At 42.8% G+C, this 12,632-nt stretch overlaps 1 protein-coding gene across 2 annotated transcripts in view; it reads right to left on the bottom strand.

Moving 5' to 3' along the window:
- The window catches only part of LOC139227866 (mitogen-activated protein kinase 14), a 164,248-nt gene that overhangs the window by 46,534 nt on the left and 105,082 nt on the right, over nt 1–12,632 (bottom strand). For both annotated transcript variants that reach the window (XM_070858957.1, XM_070858954.1), the window contains one exon: nt 6,080–6,209. In XM_070858957.1, coding sequence (XP_070715058.1) covers nt 6,080–6,209 — 130 coding nt within the window. The remainder of the gene's footprint in view (nt 1–6,079; nt 6,210–12,632) is intronic.

Raw genomic sequence — 12,632 nt, 5'->3', positions numbered from 1 at the left:
CTGCCCCCTCCTGTGCTGCCAGCCATTTGACTATTGTGTTATATTTTGCAGAAGATGATGTCAATCCTGAAGAAGAACCAGAAGCGGATGATCCAGACCAAGGGTGGGTGCAGGGGTTGACTGAAATGTCTTCAGGGGAGATTTTTGAACTTAATATGGATCAGTCCACATTAATGGACATCAGTGTTTCAAACATTTGCATTGGTTCTGGTCCAACATTCGATGGTTTCACAGATTCCGAGGTTGCGGGTCCCAGTGGTGCTGGCGGCGGTGTAATGCAGCATTTTACACCCAGTGCCCCACCGTCCCAGCCTGCGTCTCCCACTGGAGTGGTGCCGCCTGCAAAACCCAGTGCCCCACCATCCCAGCCTGTGCCTCCCATTGGAGTGGTGCCCCCTGCAAAACCCAGTGCCCCACCATCCCAGCCTGTGCCTCCCATTGGAGTGGTGCGGCGAGGCAGACCCAGGCCGAGCAGGGGAATCGAAACACGCTCTCCTGAGATGCAGCGTGCAACAGATGTGGGTCAGGTTGTGGCATTGGGTGTGGAGAGCAATGATCTTACCCAAATCACTCGTGGGCAGCGTCAGTGCCTTGGGTGAAGAGGTAACGGTACTGACAGGAGTAATAGCAGTAATGACACGGGTAATAAGGGAGGGAATGTCAGAGGGAGTGCAAGTGACGGCACAGGCCCTCATGGAGGTAGCTGCTGCAATAAGGGCACACAACCCAGCCAATCAAATTACACCCCAATCAAATTTGCAGCCTTTCTTTGCTGCTTTTGTTCTTGTTCTTGATGTAACTGTAGTAACTTTTTTCAAATTGAAATAGTTTTGTAAGTTTTGTAACTTTACAAGTGATTTTAGGGTTTTTAAGTGATTTTAAAGAGTCGTATTAAAGTTTGATGCAACAAATATTTTATTACACTGACGTGCAGTACATTGTGAACTTTTCAATAAAATATTTTTTCATTAAAACTGAATCATGTTCCATTAACACAACACAACATAGGAACAACTCTTTTTTAAAAAAAAAACAAACATGTCCATGCGGAACATTTGTCGCTGAGCCCACCGGCATCAGTAATTGAAGCGTTCGCGGATGAGCTGCTGGCGCAGGGCTCGAGCAATCGTTAAAGGAGCACAATGGACCGCCCTCCTCAGATGTCGTGCTCCAGCATCAGGTACTTGCATGCTTTCCTGATCGTCGTCATCATCTTCATCTTGCTCTTCCAAATTACTAATCAGGCACTTTCACCTCATGTGGGTCTTCTGGTTCCACTACCAGCTCCTGCTGCCTCATGATGGCTAAGTTATGCAGCATGCAGCACACAACAGTGAAGTGACCGACAATCTCAGGGGAGTATTGCAAGTGGCCTCCGAAATGGTCCAGGCATCGGAAACGCTGTTTCAAATGTCAATAGTCCTCTCTATGATGCTGCACGTCGCAATGTGCGCCATGTTGTATTGATGGTTAGCTTTCGTCAGTGTTAAGAGTAGGGGCGTCAAAAGCCAGGTGGCGAGGCCGCAACCTTTGTCTCCCAGTAGCCAGCTCTGCCCTTCTGGCTGCTGTTCAAACATGTCAGATATAACGCTGTCACGTAGGATAAACACATCATGGGTGCTGCCAGGATATCATGCACCGACTGACATGATGTGCTGCATGTTGTCACACACGAGCTGCACATTAATGGAGTGGAAACCTTTTCTATTCCTGTACTGCTCGGCATCCTCCACAGGTGCTCGCAAGGCGATATGGGTACAATCAATGCAGCCCTGTACCTTTGGGAAGCCAGTAATCTTTGAGAACCCCAGAGCCCTGTCATGCACAGCTTGGTCGGACATTGGAAACTTGAAGAAGTGCAGCAGTGACCTGGTGAACGCGGGTATGTATTGCACGTTGAGATGGCGTACACATCTCCAGTTGTAGCTTGAAACGATCCCGAGGCATAGAAGGAAAGTGCAGCTGTAACCTTCACTTCAACAGACAAGGCAGTCGATGTTCTGCTTCTCGGCTGTAAATCTGCTCTCAGCATATCACAGATCTCAACGACAACTTCTCTGCGGAAACGCAGCCTTTTGACACAATCAGCCTCACTCATGTCCAGGTACAAACGCCTGACTCGATATTGCCGACATGGGTAAGACCTCCTGCCTATCAGTCTACGGGCTATGACGTTCCTGGTGCGGTGAGCTCTAATCAATTCTCTCCTATGTAGCGAATTAGAAACATAGAAAATAGGTGCAGGAGTAGGCCATTCGGCACTTCAAGCCTGCACCACCATTCAATAAGTTCATGGCTGAACGTACAACTTCAGTACCCCATTCCTGCTTTCTCGCCATACCCCTTGATCCCCCGAGTAGAAAGGACTACATCTAACTCCTTTTTGAATATATTTAGTGAATTGGCCTCAACAACTTTCTGTGGTAGAGAATTCCACAGGTTCACCACTCTCTGGGTGAAGAAGTTTCTCCTCATCTCGGTCCTAAATGGCTTACCCCTTATCCTTAGATTGTGTCCCCTGGTTCTGGACTTCCCCAACATTGGGAACATTCTTCCTGCATCTAACCTGTCTAAATCCATCAGAATTTTAAACGTTTCTATGAGATCCCCTCTCATTCTTCTGAGCTCCAGTGAATACAAGCCCAGTTGATCCAGTCTTTCTTGATATATCAGTCTCGCCATCCCGGGAATTAGTCTGGTGAACCTTCGCTGCACTCCCTCAATAGCAAGAATGTCCTTCCTCAAGTTAGGAGACAAAAACTGTACACAATACTCCAGGTGTGGCCTCACCAAGGCCCTGTACCACTGTAGTAACACCTCCCTGCCCCTGTACTTAAATCCTCTCGCGATGAAGGCCAACATGCCATTTGCTTTCTTAACTGCCTGCTGTACTTGCATGCCAACCTTCAATGACTGATGTACCATGAAACCCAGGTCTCATTGCACTGCCCCTTTTCCTAATCTGTCACCATTCAGATAATAGTCTGTCTCTCTGTTTTTACCACCCAAAGTGGATAACCTCACATTTATCCACATTATACTTCAATTGATGGAGAACCATTGCATAATCCGTGGCGTTGATGATGCAGCACCTATACTTGAAGTAAAACTCAAACTTTCAAAAGGTGCGTGCTGCCTGGCTCTCCCTCCCAGTGTTTTCCAGGTCGCCCCTACCCCCTGGCCTAACGGCCGAAAGATTGCAGCTCAGTGCTTGCTGCCTGCATGCGTGCTCCCCCTCGGTGTTTTCCAGGCCGCTCCTATCCCTTGGCCGAACGATCGCAGCTCGATGCCTGCTGCCGCTGCTTGATGGTGAGGCAGGAATATTACATTTTTTATTTCTCGATTTATCATTTATTATTGATGATGGCTCTTTATTGGTAAAGATGCTTTGTAAAATCCCCTAACTTCCCTCTAATTTCCCTTCCCCCCATCTGTCGTTCCCTGCACCTAATTTCTAAAATGTAGGCAAGGTTTTTCTGAGCGTAAAAAATCGACACTTACTCCGTTCTAAGTTAGCTTGGAGTAACTTTTCGCTGCCTAAACTTGCAAAACAGGCGTAAGTGGCTGGTAACAGCCCCTTTTGAAAAAAAACTGTACTGAAACAAAACTATTCTAACTAACTAGAATTTGAGCAAACTAAATGCCGAGAATTCCGATTTCTAAGATAGTCCATACTAAACTAGTTGCTCAAAAAAAATAGGAGCAACTTGAGCCGAAACTTGGGCCCACTTGGAGCAGCTTTTCAAATTAAACTTTGTGCATGTTTGTTAGCCCCACTCCAAATACTCAATATTGTCGAAGAAAGGGAAAGGTTCTTCGGAGTAACACATGTTGGCGGAGTACTCAGCAATTTAAAAATCACTTGCAATAGAATTACCAAAATTCTGGGTGGGTTTTACAATTAGGAAATGCTAGAATTCCTTAAAATCGAGCTTAGCTGAATAAACACGAGGCAAGTCAACATATATGGAAGCAAAAATCCCGTATAGAAAGTCACCACATTTGACAAAATACCCAAGCAAACCAATCTGCCTGCTAGCAATATGCAAATACCAGACAACAATTCCTTTATTCTTAAAGCTGCGGATCAAAAATTCCCAAACTAGTACAAATTATAAGCAAGTATTCGGAAGTACAATGAACTGTAAAGTAAGACTAAAACAGTCAATGCTCCACTGGTTCACTTGCTAAGACAGAACAAAATAGGCTTTATGTTTCTTTGATAAACCACAATGTTGCTAGTCTAGAGGAAGACATTGGGAGTCACTCCAAATATGGGTAAATGAGACTTTAGTTTACAGATATATTTGCACATTACCTAAAAAGGTTGTATTAAAATAAAACATCTTTGATGCTCTATGATTAACCTTACTGGTAAAGCCAGAAGTGGGCATTTGTATTTATTTATATGCATTACAGCAGCAGCTTAATTTGAGAAAGAGCACTCACGTTTAAGGCAATGTGAGTGTTTGGGAGAATAGGACGGTTGTGCTCTAAAATATACAAGTGGTGGGCAATGCGTTAGATGTGTATATGTACGTGGTCGTGGTATGGGGCAATTACAGGGTCTGGCAGTATAGGTGCGACCTCCCAAACCCGGAAACCTCGGGACCAAGGCCGTTCTGGGTATTTCCGGATTTCAGAACATATTTTCGACGTCACGAATCTGGAAATGTCTGGGCCGAGGTTCCAGTATTTCCGGATTTCGGAGACGAAATCCGACATCCTGAATCCAGAAACCTATTTAGCTCAGCGGTGACCCGTAGTTAGTAAGAAAAAAAACACCCAGGAAAAGCCTGCATTGCAGCCCTTGGGACAGCAATAGGTATGAAGACCTGCAAAAAAGTTTAAATTTTTGTAATTCTTTCGCAGCGATTCGATAGTTAAGTGTCTTGTGAATGTTTTGTGATTTTTTTTATTTTTTGCAATTTTTTTTTGCCGTGTGTCTGTGCAGGGGAGGGGGGAGCGGGGAGGAGGGGTTATTTACTGTTGTGTTGTCTGGATATTGGATCATTTTTACGGATTTCGGATGACCCTCCACCAATCTCCGTGATGTCTGGAGTTTGGAACTCCGGATTTGGGAGGTCGCACCTGTAGTTGAAGTGTAATGCCAGGATGTGGGAGAAGGGAGAGTGGGATTTAGGAATAGTAGAGATGGTTTCACAATGTAGAACGACTGGAGTGGGGTTATGGAATGAGAGAGCATTGGGGACCGGGTGGTGCGTTAGGGAGGACAACGTGGAGTGTTGGCAACAGTCCCATAAATGATGCAGGATGGCAGTCGTAGAATGTCAGAATAGTGGGGTGCTGTGGTAACTGGAAGAGGGGTTTTGATAGAGTAGATAAGGTGAAACAGTTTCTATTGGCAAGTGGATCGGTAACCAAAGGACGCAGATTTTAGATCATTGGCAAAAGAATCAAGAGTTGAGATTTTTTTTTTTTAAAACATAGCGAGTTGCTATGATCCGGAATGTACTGCCTGAAAGAGTGTTGGAATTAGATTCAATAGTAACTTGAAAAGGAAACATTTGCAGAGCTCTGGGGAAAGAGCAGGGAGCGGTACTAATTAGGTAGCTCTTTCAAAGAGCCGGCACAGGCACAGTATCATAAATACATTTTCCAGCTCAAGCAAAAGTTTGGTTTTTTGTGCATGCGTGTGTGGCGGGGGAGGAAGGAAGGAGAATAAGGGAAGAGGAGCTTGAGATACACACACGCATTTTCATGTATCTTAAGAGTTAAACTGTTAAGAAATTAGCAATTCCCCTAGCTATATTAAATTCATAATCTCTGTTCATTTACATTTTCAGCATTGCCATGAGAACGTTAAGCTAATCAGACAAAAGGACCTACTTTTAAAAAGTCTGCAAATCATATCTAGCAATACAGCATCTTATTCCAAGATTCATAAAACCATGTTGCGCTTACAACGTTACTTTAGCACTAAAGTTGCCATACCGCACAGATGAATGTAACAGCTTTGAACATTTGCAAAACTATAAATCGGCTTCATTATTCGAATAGTTGCTTTGGAATGTTAGGACAGAATTTGACATTACTTACACTCACATGAAGTACTTACATTTTCATGTTTCATATGTTTCAACAATCGTAGCTCTCTGTATGTTCGTTTTGCATGAATGATAGATTGAAATGGTCGGGAAAGTTTTTTCACTGCCACTCGAACACCCGCTTTTGTGTCAAAAGAAGAGCTACAAAAATATAAGTGAAGCTCATTAATGTTCAGCTATTGCTGCCATCAATATAATTACATTGTATGATGAACTCAAAAATGAAACTGAAATATTAAGCCATTGAACATTTGACCATCAAGACTTTTCCAAGTAGTGCTCTACACTCAGCACTAACTTTCTCATGATTGAGCTAATTGTTTTTCCATAATTTTGCATCAACATTTTAAATTTTTTTTAAATTCCAGATGAATAGTTATACTGATTATATTTTCACACTTTTTAAAATAAATGCTGCATATATTTCAACAGTTGCAGCCTAACCCGTTTTAATATTTTAATAAAATAGCTGGCCAATACCATGAACTGTAAAACAGGATCCCACTCAATCCGCCCCACAGTCTTTCCCCATCTGAACTCAGCTATGCAATATCCCTTGCTATAATTGCTCATGCCCAATCTTGGATGGGATCTTTCAAATTTGTGCCTTTTCAACCTGTCTGACTGTGCTACACTAGTAAAGCTTGGTTTTAGCAATATCAGAAAATAGCACACAAATACACAGTGCATCACAGGCCACTGTCAAGGCAATAGGGAATGGAAGATTGCCCACATGTGAAAATATGCAGATTGGTCTTACACTTTCATCCTAAATCAGACTGGCTTGCCTATTTAACTTCTGATAGCCATATATATATAAAATATATATTTATAGTTTCCTGTAGCTCAGAGGAGCTTTCAGTTGCTATTATGAAACTATTACTACTTGGGTAACAAACCAGTCTGTCTGGAAACGACAGACAGAAAATATATTTTCCTTCTTGTAAATTGTGGAAACTGCCCACTGCATTTAATTGAATTTAAGTAGCAAGTATTGTTTATTAGATTGGGAAATCATCGGCAAGTAGTCTTTAGTGCTACCCAATAAGTATAGCAACTACAGGTAGAGCATCCAAAGTTCCAAAAACTGGAATGTTCCGAAAACGACCATGCACATCGCACGAGTCGACGTCCGGAATCTGGAAATCGGTTCTGAAAACTGGACCCTTTTTTTTCCATTCACAATAGTGATATAAATGGCATAAAATTAAAGTAGTAAAATTTCCAGAAATGAATATTTGGTATTCTGATCAGCATTCTGTAAATAATCCCCCCTTCCGCCCACACCCCCCCCCTCCACACACACACACACACACAACCACCACCCAACCCCCCCACCGCCTTGCTGTTCCTCCAGGTGTCTAAGGGTGATTGAGTGTTCTCCTGTCGGTTGGATTGTTGCATAGATTTCTGATGCGATAACAGTCACATGAATAAATCAACATTATTTGCAAAAAGCTCTGTGTTTCCAACTGTGGTCTTACTGCAGGGGTTGGTGGGGGGGGTTACTGATTACATTATAGTAGGGACGGAATGATAGAGAAGGGGGCCCCATTTGAGCCCTAAGCACGGGGCGGCACTTGCAGACAAACTCATTTGAGGGGTTCCGACCGCACTCGATGCTGAATGAGGCGGGCAGCGGGGAGGAAGCGGTACAAGAGCTGATCTTTTAAGGGAGAGGTTGGGGGTGAATTATTTCATCATGCCGCTCTCGAAAGCTCCCTTCAGAGACTGTGCATCTGATCTGGTGCCAGCCTTGGATGCAGTCCTGCCAGATCACACCAGGTGCCCGTGCGGTCAATACAGAGCAATAGTAATCCAAAACAAGGTTAAGCATAATAAAACAATTTTTTTTTAATCACCCCTGCAGGTATCTGATTTTGAATCACCCACAGCTGCTGTCCCCGTCTCCGAAATCCAGAAATACCTGAAACTCGGCCCAGGGGTTTCCGGATTTGGGTCGTGGGATTTCCCCGAAATCCGGAAAAACCCAAAAACCGGAATAGCCTCGGTCCCAAGGTTTCTGGATTTCGGAGGTTGCACCTGTATTTGATTTGGCCATGGAAAGGCAAATGCTGAGATGCTCAAGAACAGATGGGTTTGATACACAATAGGTTAAAAGCTGTAGCTTGCATCAGTTCAGCAGTCCGGTCATGGTCTCAGCTCGGCATCATGAAATAAGCACACAGCCAGTGAGCAGTCATCAGGCATTTAGCAATGACAAAAGGATGTCAATCAAGTGACATCTCAATAATGAAAATCTGAATCTGTGCCTTTATATTTATTATTCGAGTGCATCAATATGGTGGAACTGGACATCTACATTTGATAGCACTTCTGGCCTCTGAAGGAAAATTACAACTTCCATTTAATCAATATTAAACAGAGCACTCGAATACCTAATTATTGGTACTGCTCTATCATTTACAGCGTAAAAAAGGTTAACTTTTGTTTTTGTAACTCAGCCACGGAGTGTTGTAGAGTAGCAGTCCATCACAAGAGGATATTTCCATGGCAGTTAGCTACTGCTAGTTAAATACATGAGGAAACAAATTAGTGGTATCTGTACGAAAGGTACTGTACTAAAATTTGACAGTTTCTTCCTTTGGTGTAATTAAATAAATTCAGTTTCTGTGAATTAACTCTAAACACACAAAACTCCTACTGTCAGCGGTAGCTCAATGGGTAGCACCCTTGCCTCCATGTCAGAAGCTTGTAGGACTTCAGCACAAAAAAAAAATCTAGGCTGACACTCCACTGCAGAACAGAGAATGCTGCACTGTCGGAGGTACCGTCTTTCAGATTAAATCTTAAACCGAGGCCCCGTCTGCTCTCTCAGATCCTACGGTGCTATTTCGAAGAAGATCAGGGTAGTTATTCCCAGTGTCCTTGACAATATTTATCGCTCATTATCTTTTTATCTCATTGCCGTTTGTCGGAGCTTGCTTTGTGCAAAATAGCTGCCATGTTTCCTACATTACAAGTGACTACACTTCAAAGTACTTAATTGCCTGTAAAGCGCTTTGGGACATCCGGTAGTCGTGAAAGGCGCTATAAATGCAAGTCTTTCTTTCCATATTAATTTCTTTGTCTAGTAAGCATTGTGACATTATCCCTGACAATGGAGAAATACTAACATTCTTCAGAACAGTTAACTATCAAATAATTAAGAACCATTCATTCTGAATTTGTTTTATAAATCGCTTTACAAATGAGAAGTTCTCTCTGCTGTTTGTCCTTAGTGGACAGTTGTTTTTTGATTACCATGGAAATATTAAGTACAAATGTATGTTATGTAACAAGTGAAATATTTGCTACTAAATTAGCAGTAACGTGTCTTTGACAACTTCATCTACACGTTTGTAGCCCTGCGGATTACTTTGGTCAAGATTTGAATTTTTACTTGTAGAAACAGTTTTGGAGCTTATTTTATAATTGCACTAATAGCAACACTCTCCAATGGTACACGTACAACCCAGAAGCCAAGCCAGTAAAATATTGGTTGTCCGATTTATTGGTGGCAACACTGAAATATGGGTGCATTTCATTGACCAGGCTGATGCATCAAGGAACAGCACAGTCACCTCTCAAAAGAGTTGGTGTCCAAGACCCACTCGAGAACCTGAACACATAATCTAGGCTGTCACTTCAGTGCAATACTGAGGGAGTGATGTATTTATTGCGGTCTTTCAGATGAGACTGGTTCCGATCAAATAAAATATCCTGTAACATTATTCAAAGCAGGGGATTTCCCAGTCCCCCAACCAACATTCCACCTTCAACCAAAACCACCTAAACAGATTAATTTATTTGTTTTGTGCACGAGTTCTGTCTATAAAACAGTGACTGCACTTTAAAAGTACTGTACTTCATTTAATTTGCTATGAGGTGGTCACATCACTTTGTAAATGCAAGTTCGTTCTTTTGATTATTTACATTTGGTCAATCGGACAGTAGATTGACAATTTAACAGAGAGCACCATTTCTGCCAATCATTAATTTTTGCCCTATGGACATGTGCTGCGTTGACACCCAGATGCACAAAATCCATGAAGCCCCACTTTCAGATGTGATTACTAGGATTTAACATAATATGAACACACCACTAGGCATGAATCTATACAGATAAGACTTGTTGCCATAAACAAGTCATTTTGTTGTAAGTAATTCTTAAAAATTACTTACAGCAGGAAGCAAGTACAAATTTTCGCTCCTATGGAGTGTTACATGGAGTTTAGGGATCAATAGTGACTGGGAAATTATTTAAGTACCAACTCAGTAGTTTCCAGAATGCTAGCTAAATTTAGGCATGTAATAGTTTACACTTACAATAGCTCATCATGCAATTTATTTTATATTCTATAGTGGTACAGCAGTAACTGGCCTGCAAGCTTCCAAAGAGGATAAGTCATTTATATTTTAATCAACTGGCAATACTGCTCGGATGTGAACAAACTGGCATTAATTCTTTTGTTCCTCTTTCCTCAGGCCCATTTTTTAAAAAGTAAAAAATACCACTGACTTTTGTAATTATTCCAAACTTAAAACACTAAATTAGGCAGCTTAAACATATTTATCATTATTCAGAGCTCCGAGTATCTGACTCAGTATACAAGCAGAGAAAAATGATGTAGATCTGAGGTGTCTGTGAGAGAGCAATCAACAGCAAGGCTCTTCAATCAGATTAAAGAATCCTCATAGACATGCAGAGCCTGAACCAGGAATTATAAATTAAATTTAAAATCATGTAGAGAAAGCAAAATAAAGATTGGGAAAGAAAGGTGGGATTGAGATAAAAGAGACAAAGTTTAAAAAAAATGTACTTATCCTCTTTGGAAGCTTGTAGGCCAGTTACTGCTGTACCACTATAGAATTTTTTTTTTTTTTTAAGAACCTCCAACACTAATTAAATTCAGATGGAATGATAGTTCACACTGTAGAGTGAAATTTTCAGGCCTAGATAGGTTGTTTGGCACTAATGACGACTGATCACGCTGTTAAAAATTCACTTATACCTGAACGCACCAGCTCTAGCTTTTTTTGCCATGTTTAGTAGGCAAGTACCAAACCTTTACGCCCGTACGCGGATTTTAACTACAAATGTGTGGGCGAGGTCCTGTTATGGCACAGTCTGTCGAAGAGGGGTAACTCGGACCATAACTTCTAGATTTCCACATTTAACTACATGTGTACACCAGAAGATTGTCAGATTTACTCCATAGCAATGGTGAGCACCGTTAGCCTCACTGTTATTCTCAATGCAAAATCCAGGCCAAGTGTGAGAACAGGACAGGGTACTAATAATAATCCAAAGACCGGGATTAATAATCCAGAACACGCAAGGTCAAACCCCCATGACAGTTTGAGAAATTACATTCAATTCTGGAAGCTCTCATATTGTTGTAAACCAACCAACTAATGTCCTTTAGTTAAGGAAACTAGCCATCTTTGCCCAGTTTGGCCCATACGTGATTCCAGTCCCACACCAACATGGTTGACTCTTAATTGCCTAGCTGTAGCAAACCATCAGCGGTTCAGAAAGGCCCATCGCCACCTTCGCATGGCAACTAGGGATAGGCAACAAATGCCAACCTTGCCAGGGACACCCACATGCCAAGTATTAATAAAAATATGTATCTGCAGTAAGACAATTTAGAAAGAAATTTAAGTGCTGGCAGCCAAGCGAGGTTTGTCACAGATCAGTATTGCATGCTGGAACGGGAATGTTAATTTGAGAAACTATTTTACAATACTATAAACAAAGTGAAAATAAAGAGCTTCTCCAACTTGCATTTACAGCACACAATTCGAAGCAACTATTTGTACTCATCATCAAAGGCAGTCCCTCGGAATCGAGGAAGACTTGCTACCACTCCTGAAGCGAGTTCTTTGGTGGCTGAACAGTCCAATACGAGAACCACAGTCCCTGTTACAGGTGGGACAGACAGTCGTTGGGTGGAACTGGTTTGCCACGCGCTCTTTCCGCTGTCTGCGCTTGATTTCTGCATGCTCTCGGCATTGAGACTCGAGGTGCTCAGCGCTCTCCCCAATGCATTCGTTCCACTTAGGGCAGTCTTTGGCCAAGGGACTCCCAGGTGTCAGTGGGGATGTCGCACTTTATCAGGAAGGCCGAGGGTGTCCTTGTGATGTTTCCTCTGCCCATCTTTGGCCCGTTTGCTGTGAAGGAGCTCTGCATAGTGCGCTTGCTTTGGGAGTCTCGTGTCTGTCATGCGAACTATGTGGGTACTCTACTTCTTTTGACAGACAAGTGCCTGTCAAGCCCCACCTCCACTGAACTTTTTTAAACAGATGGGAGACAAGCCCCACACCCCTCCCGACCCGAATCATTCCATGCACGTGGTGCCGAGAAGCAGGACCTGACTTTCTTCTCTCCTCCCCTACCCCCAGACCAGCGTGTGTGCAGAGAGATGGGGGAGGAAGAGAGAGAGATGGCAGGGGGAGGAGAGAGAGAGATGGGGGGGGGGGGCGGAGAGAGGAGAGAGAGAGAGAGAGAGAGAGAGAGAGAGAGAGGAGAGAGAGATGGGGGGGGGGGGATCGACCCCG

The sequence above is a fragment of the Pristiophorus japonicus genome, chromosome 17 (assembly GCF_044704955.1).
Source record: "Pristiophorus japonicus isolate sPriJap1 chromosome 17, sPriJap1.hap1, whole genome shotgun sequence".
NCBI classification, from domain to species: Eukaryota; Metazoa; Chordata; class Chondrichthyes; family Pristiophoridae; genus Pristiophorus; species Pristiophorus japonicus.
This window is presented reverse-complemented; position numbering and strand designations above follow the sequence as displayed.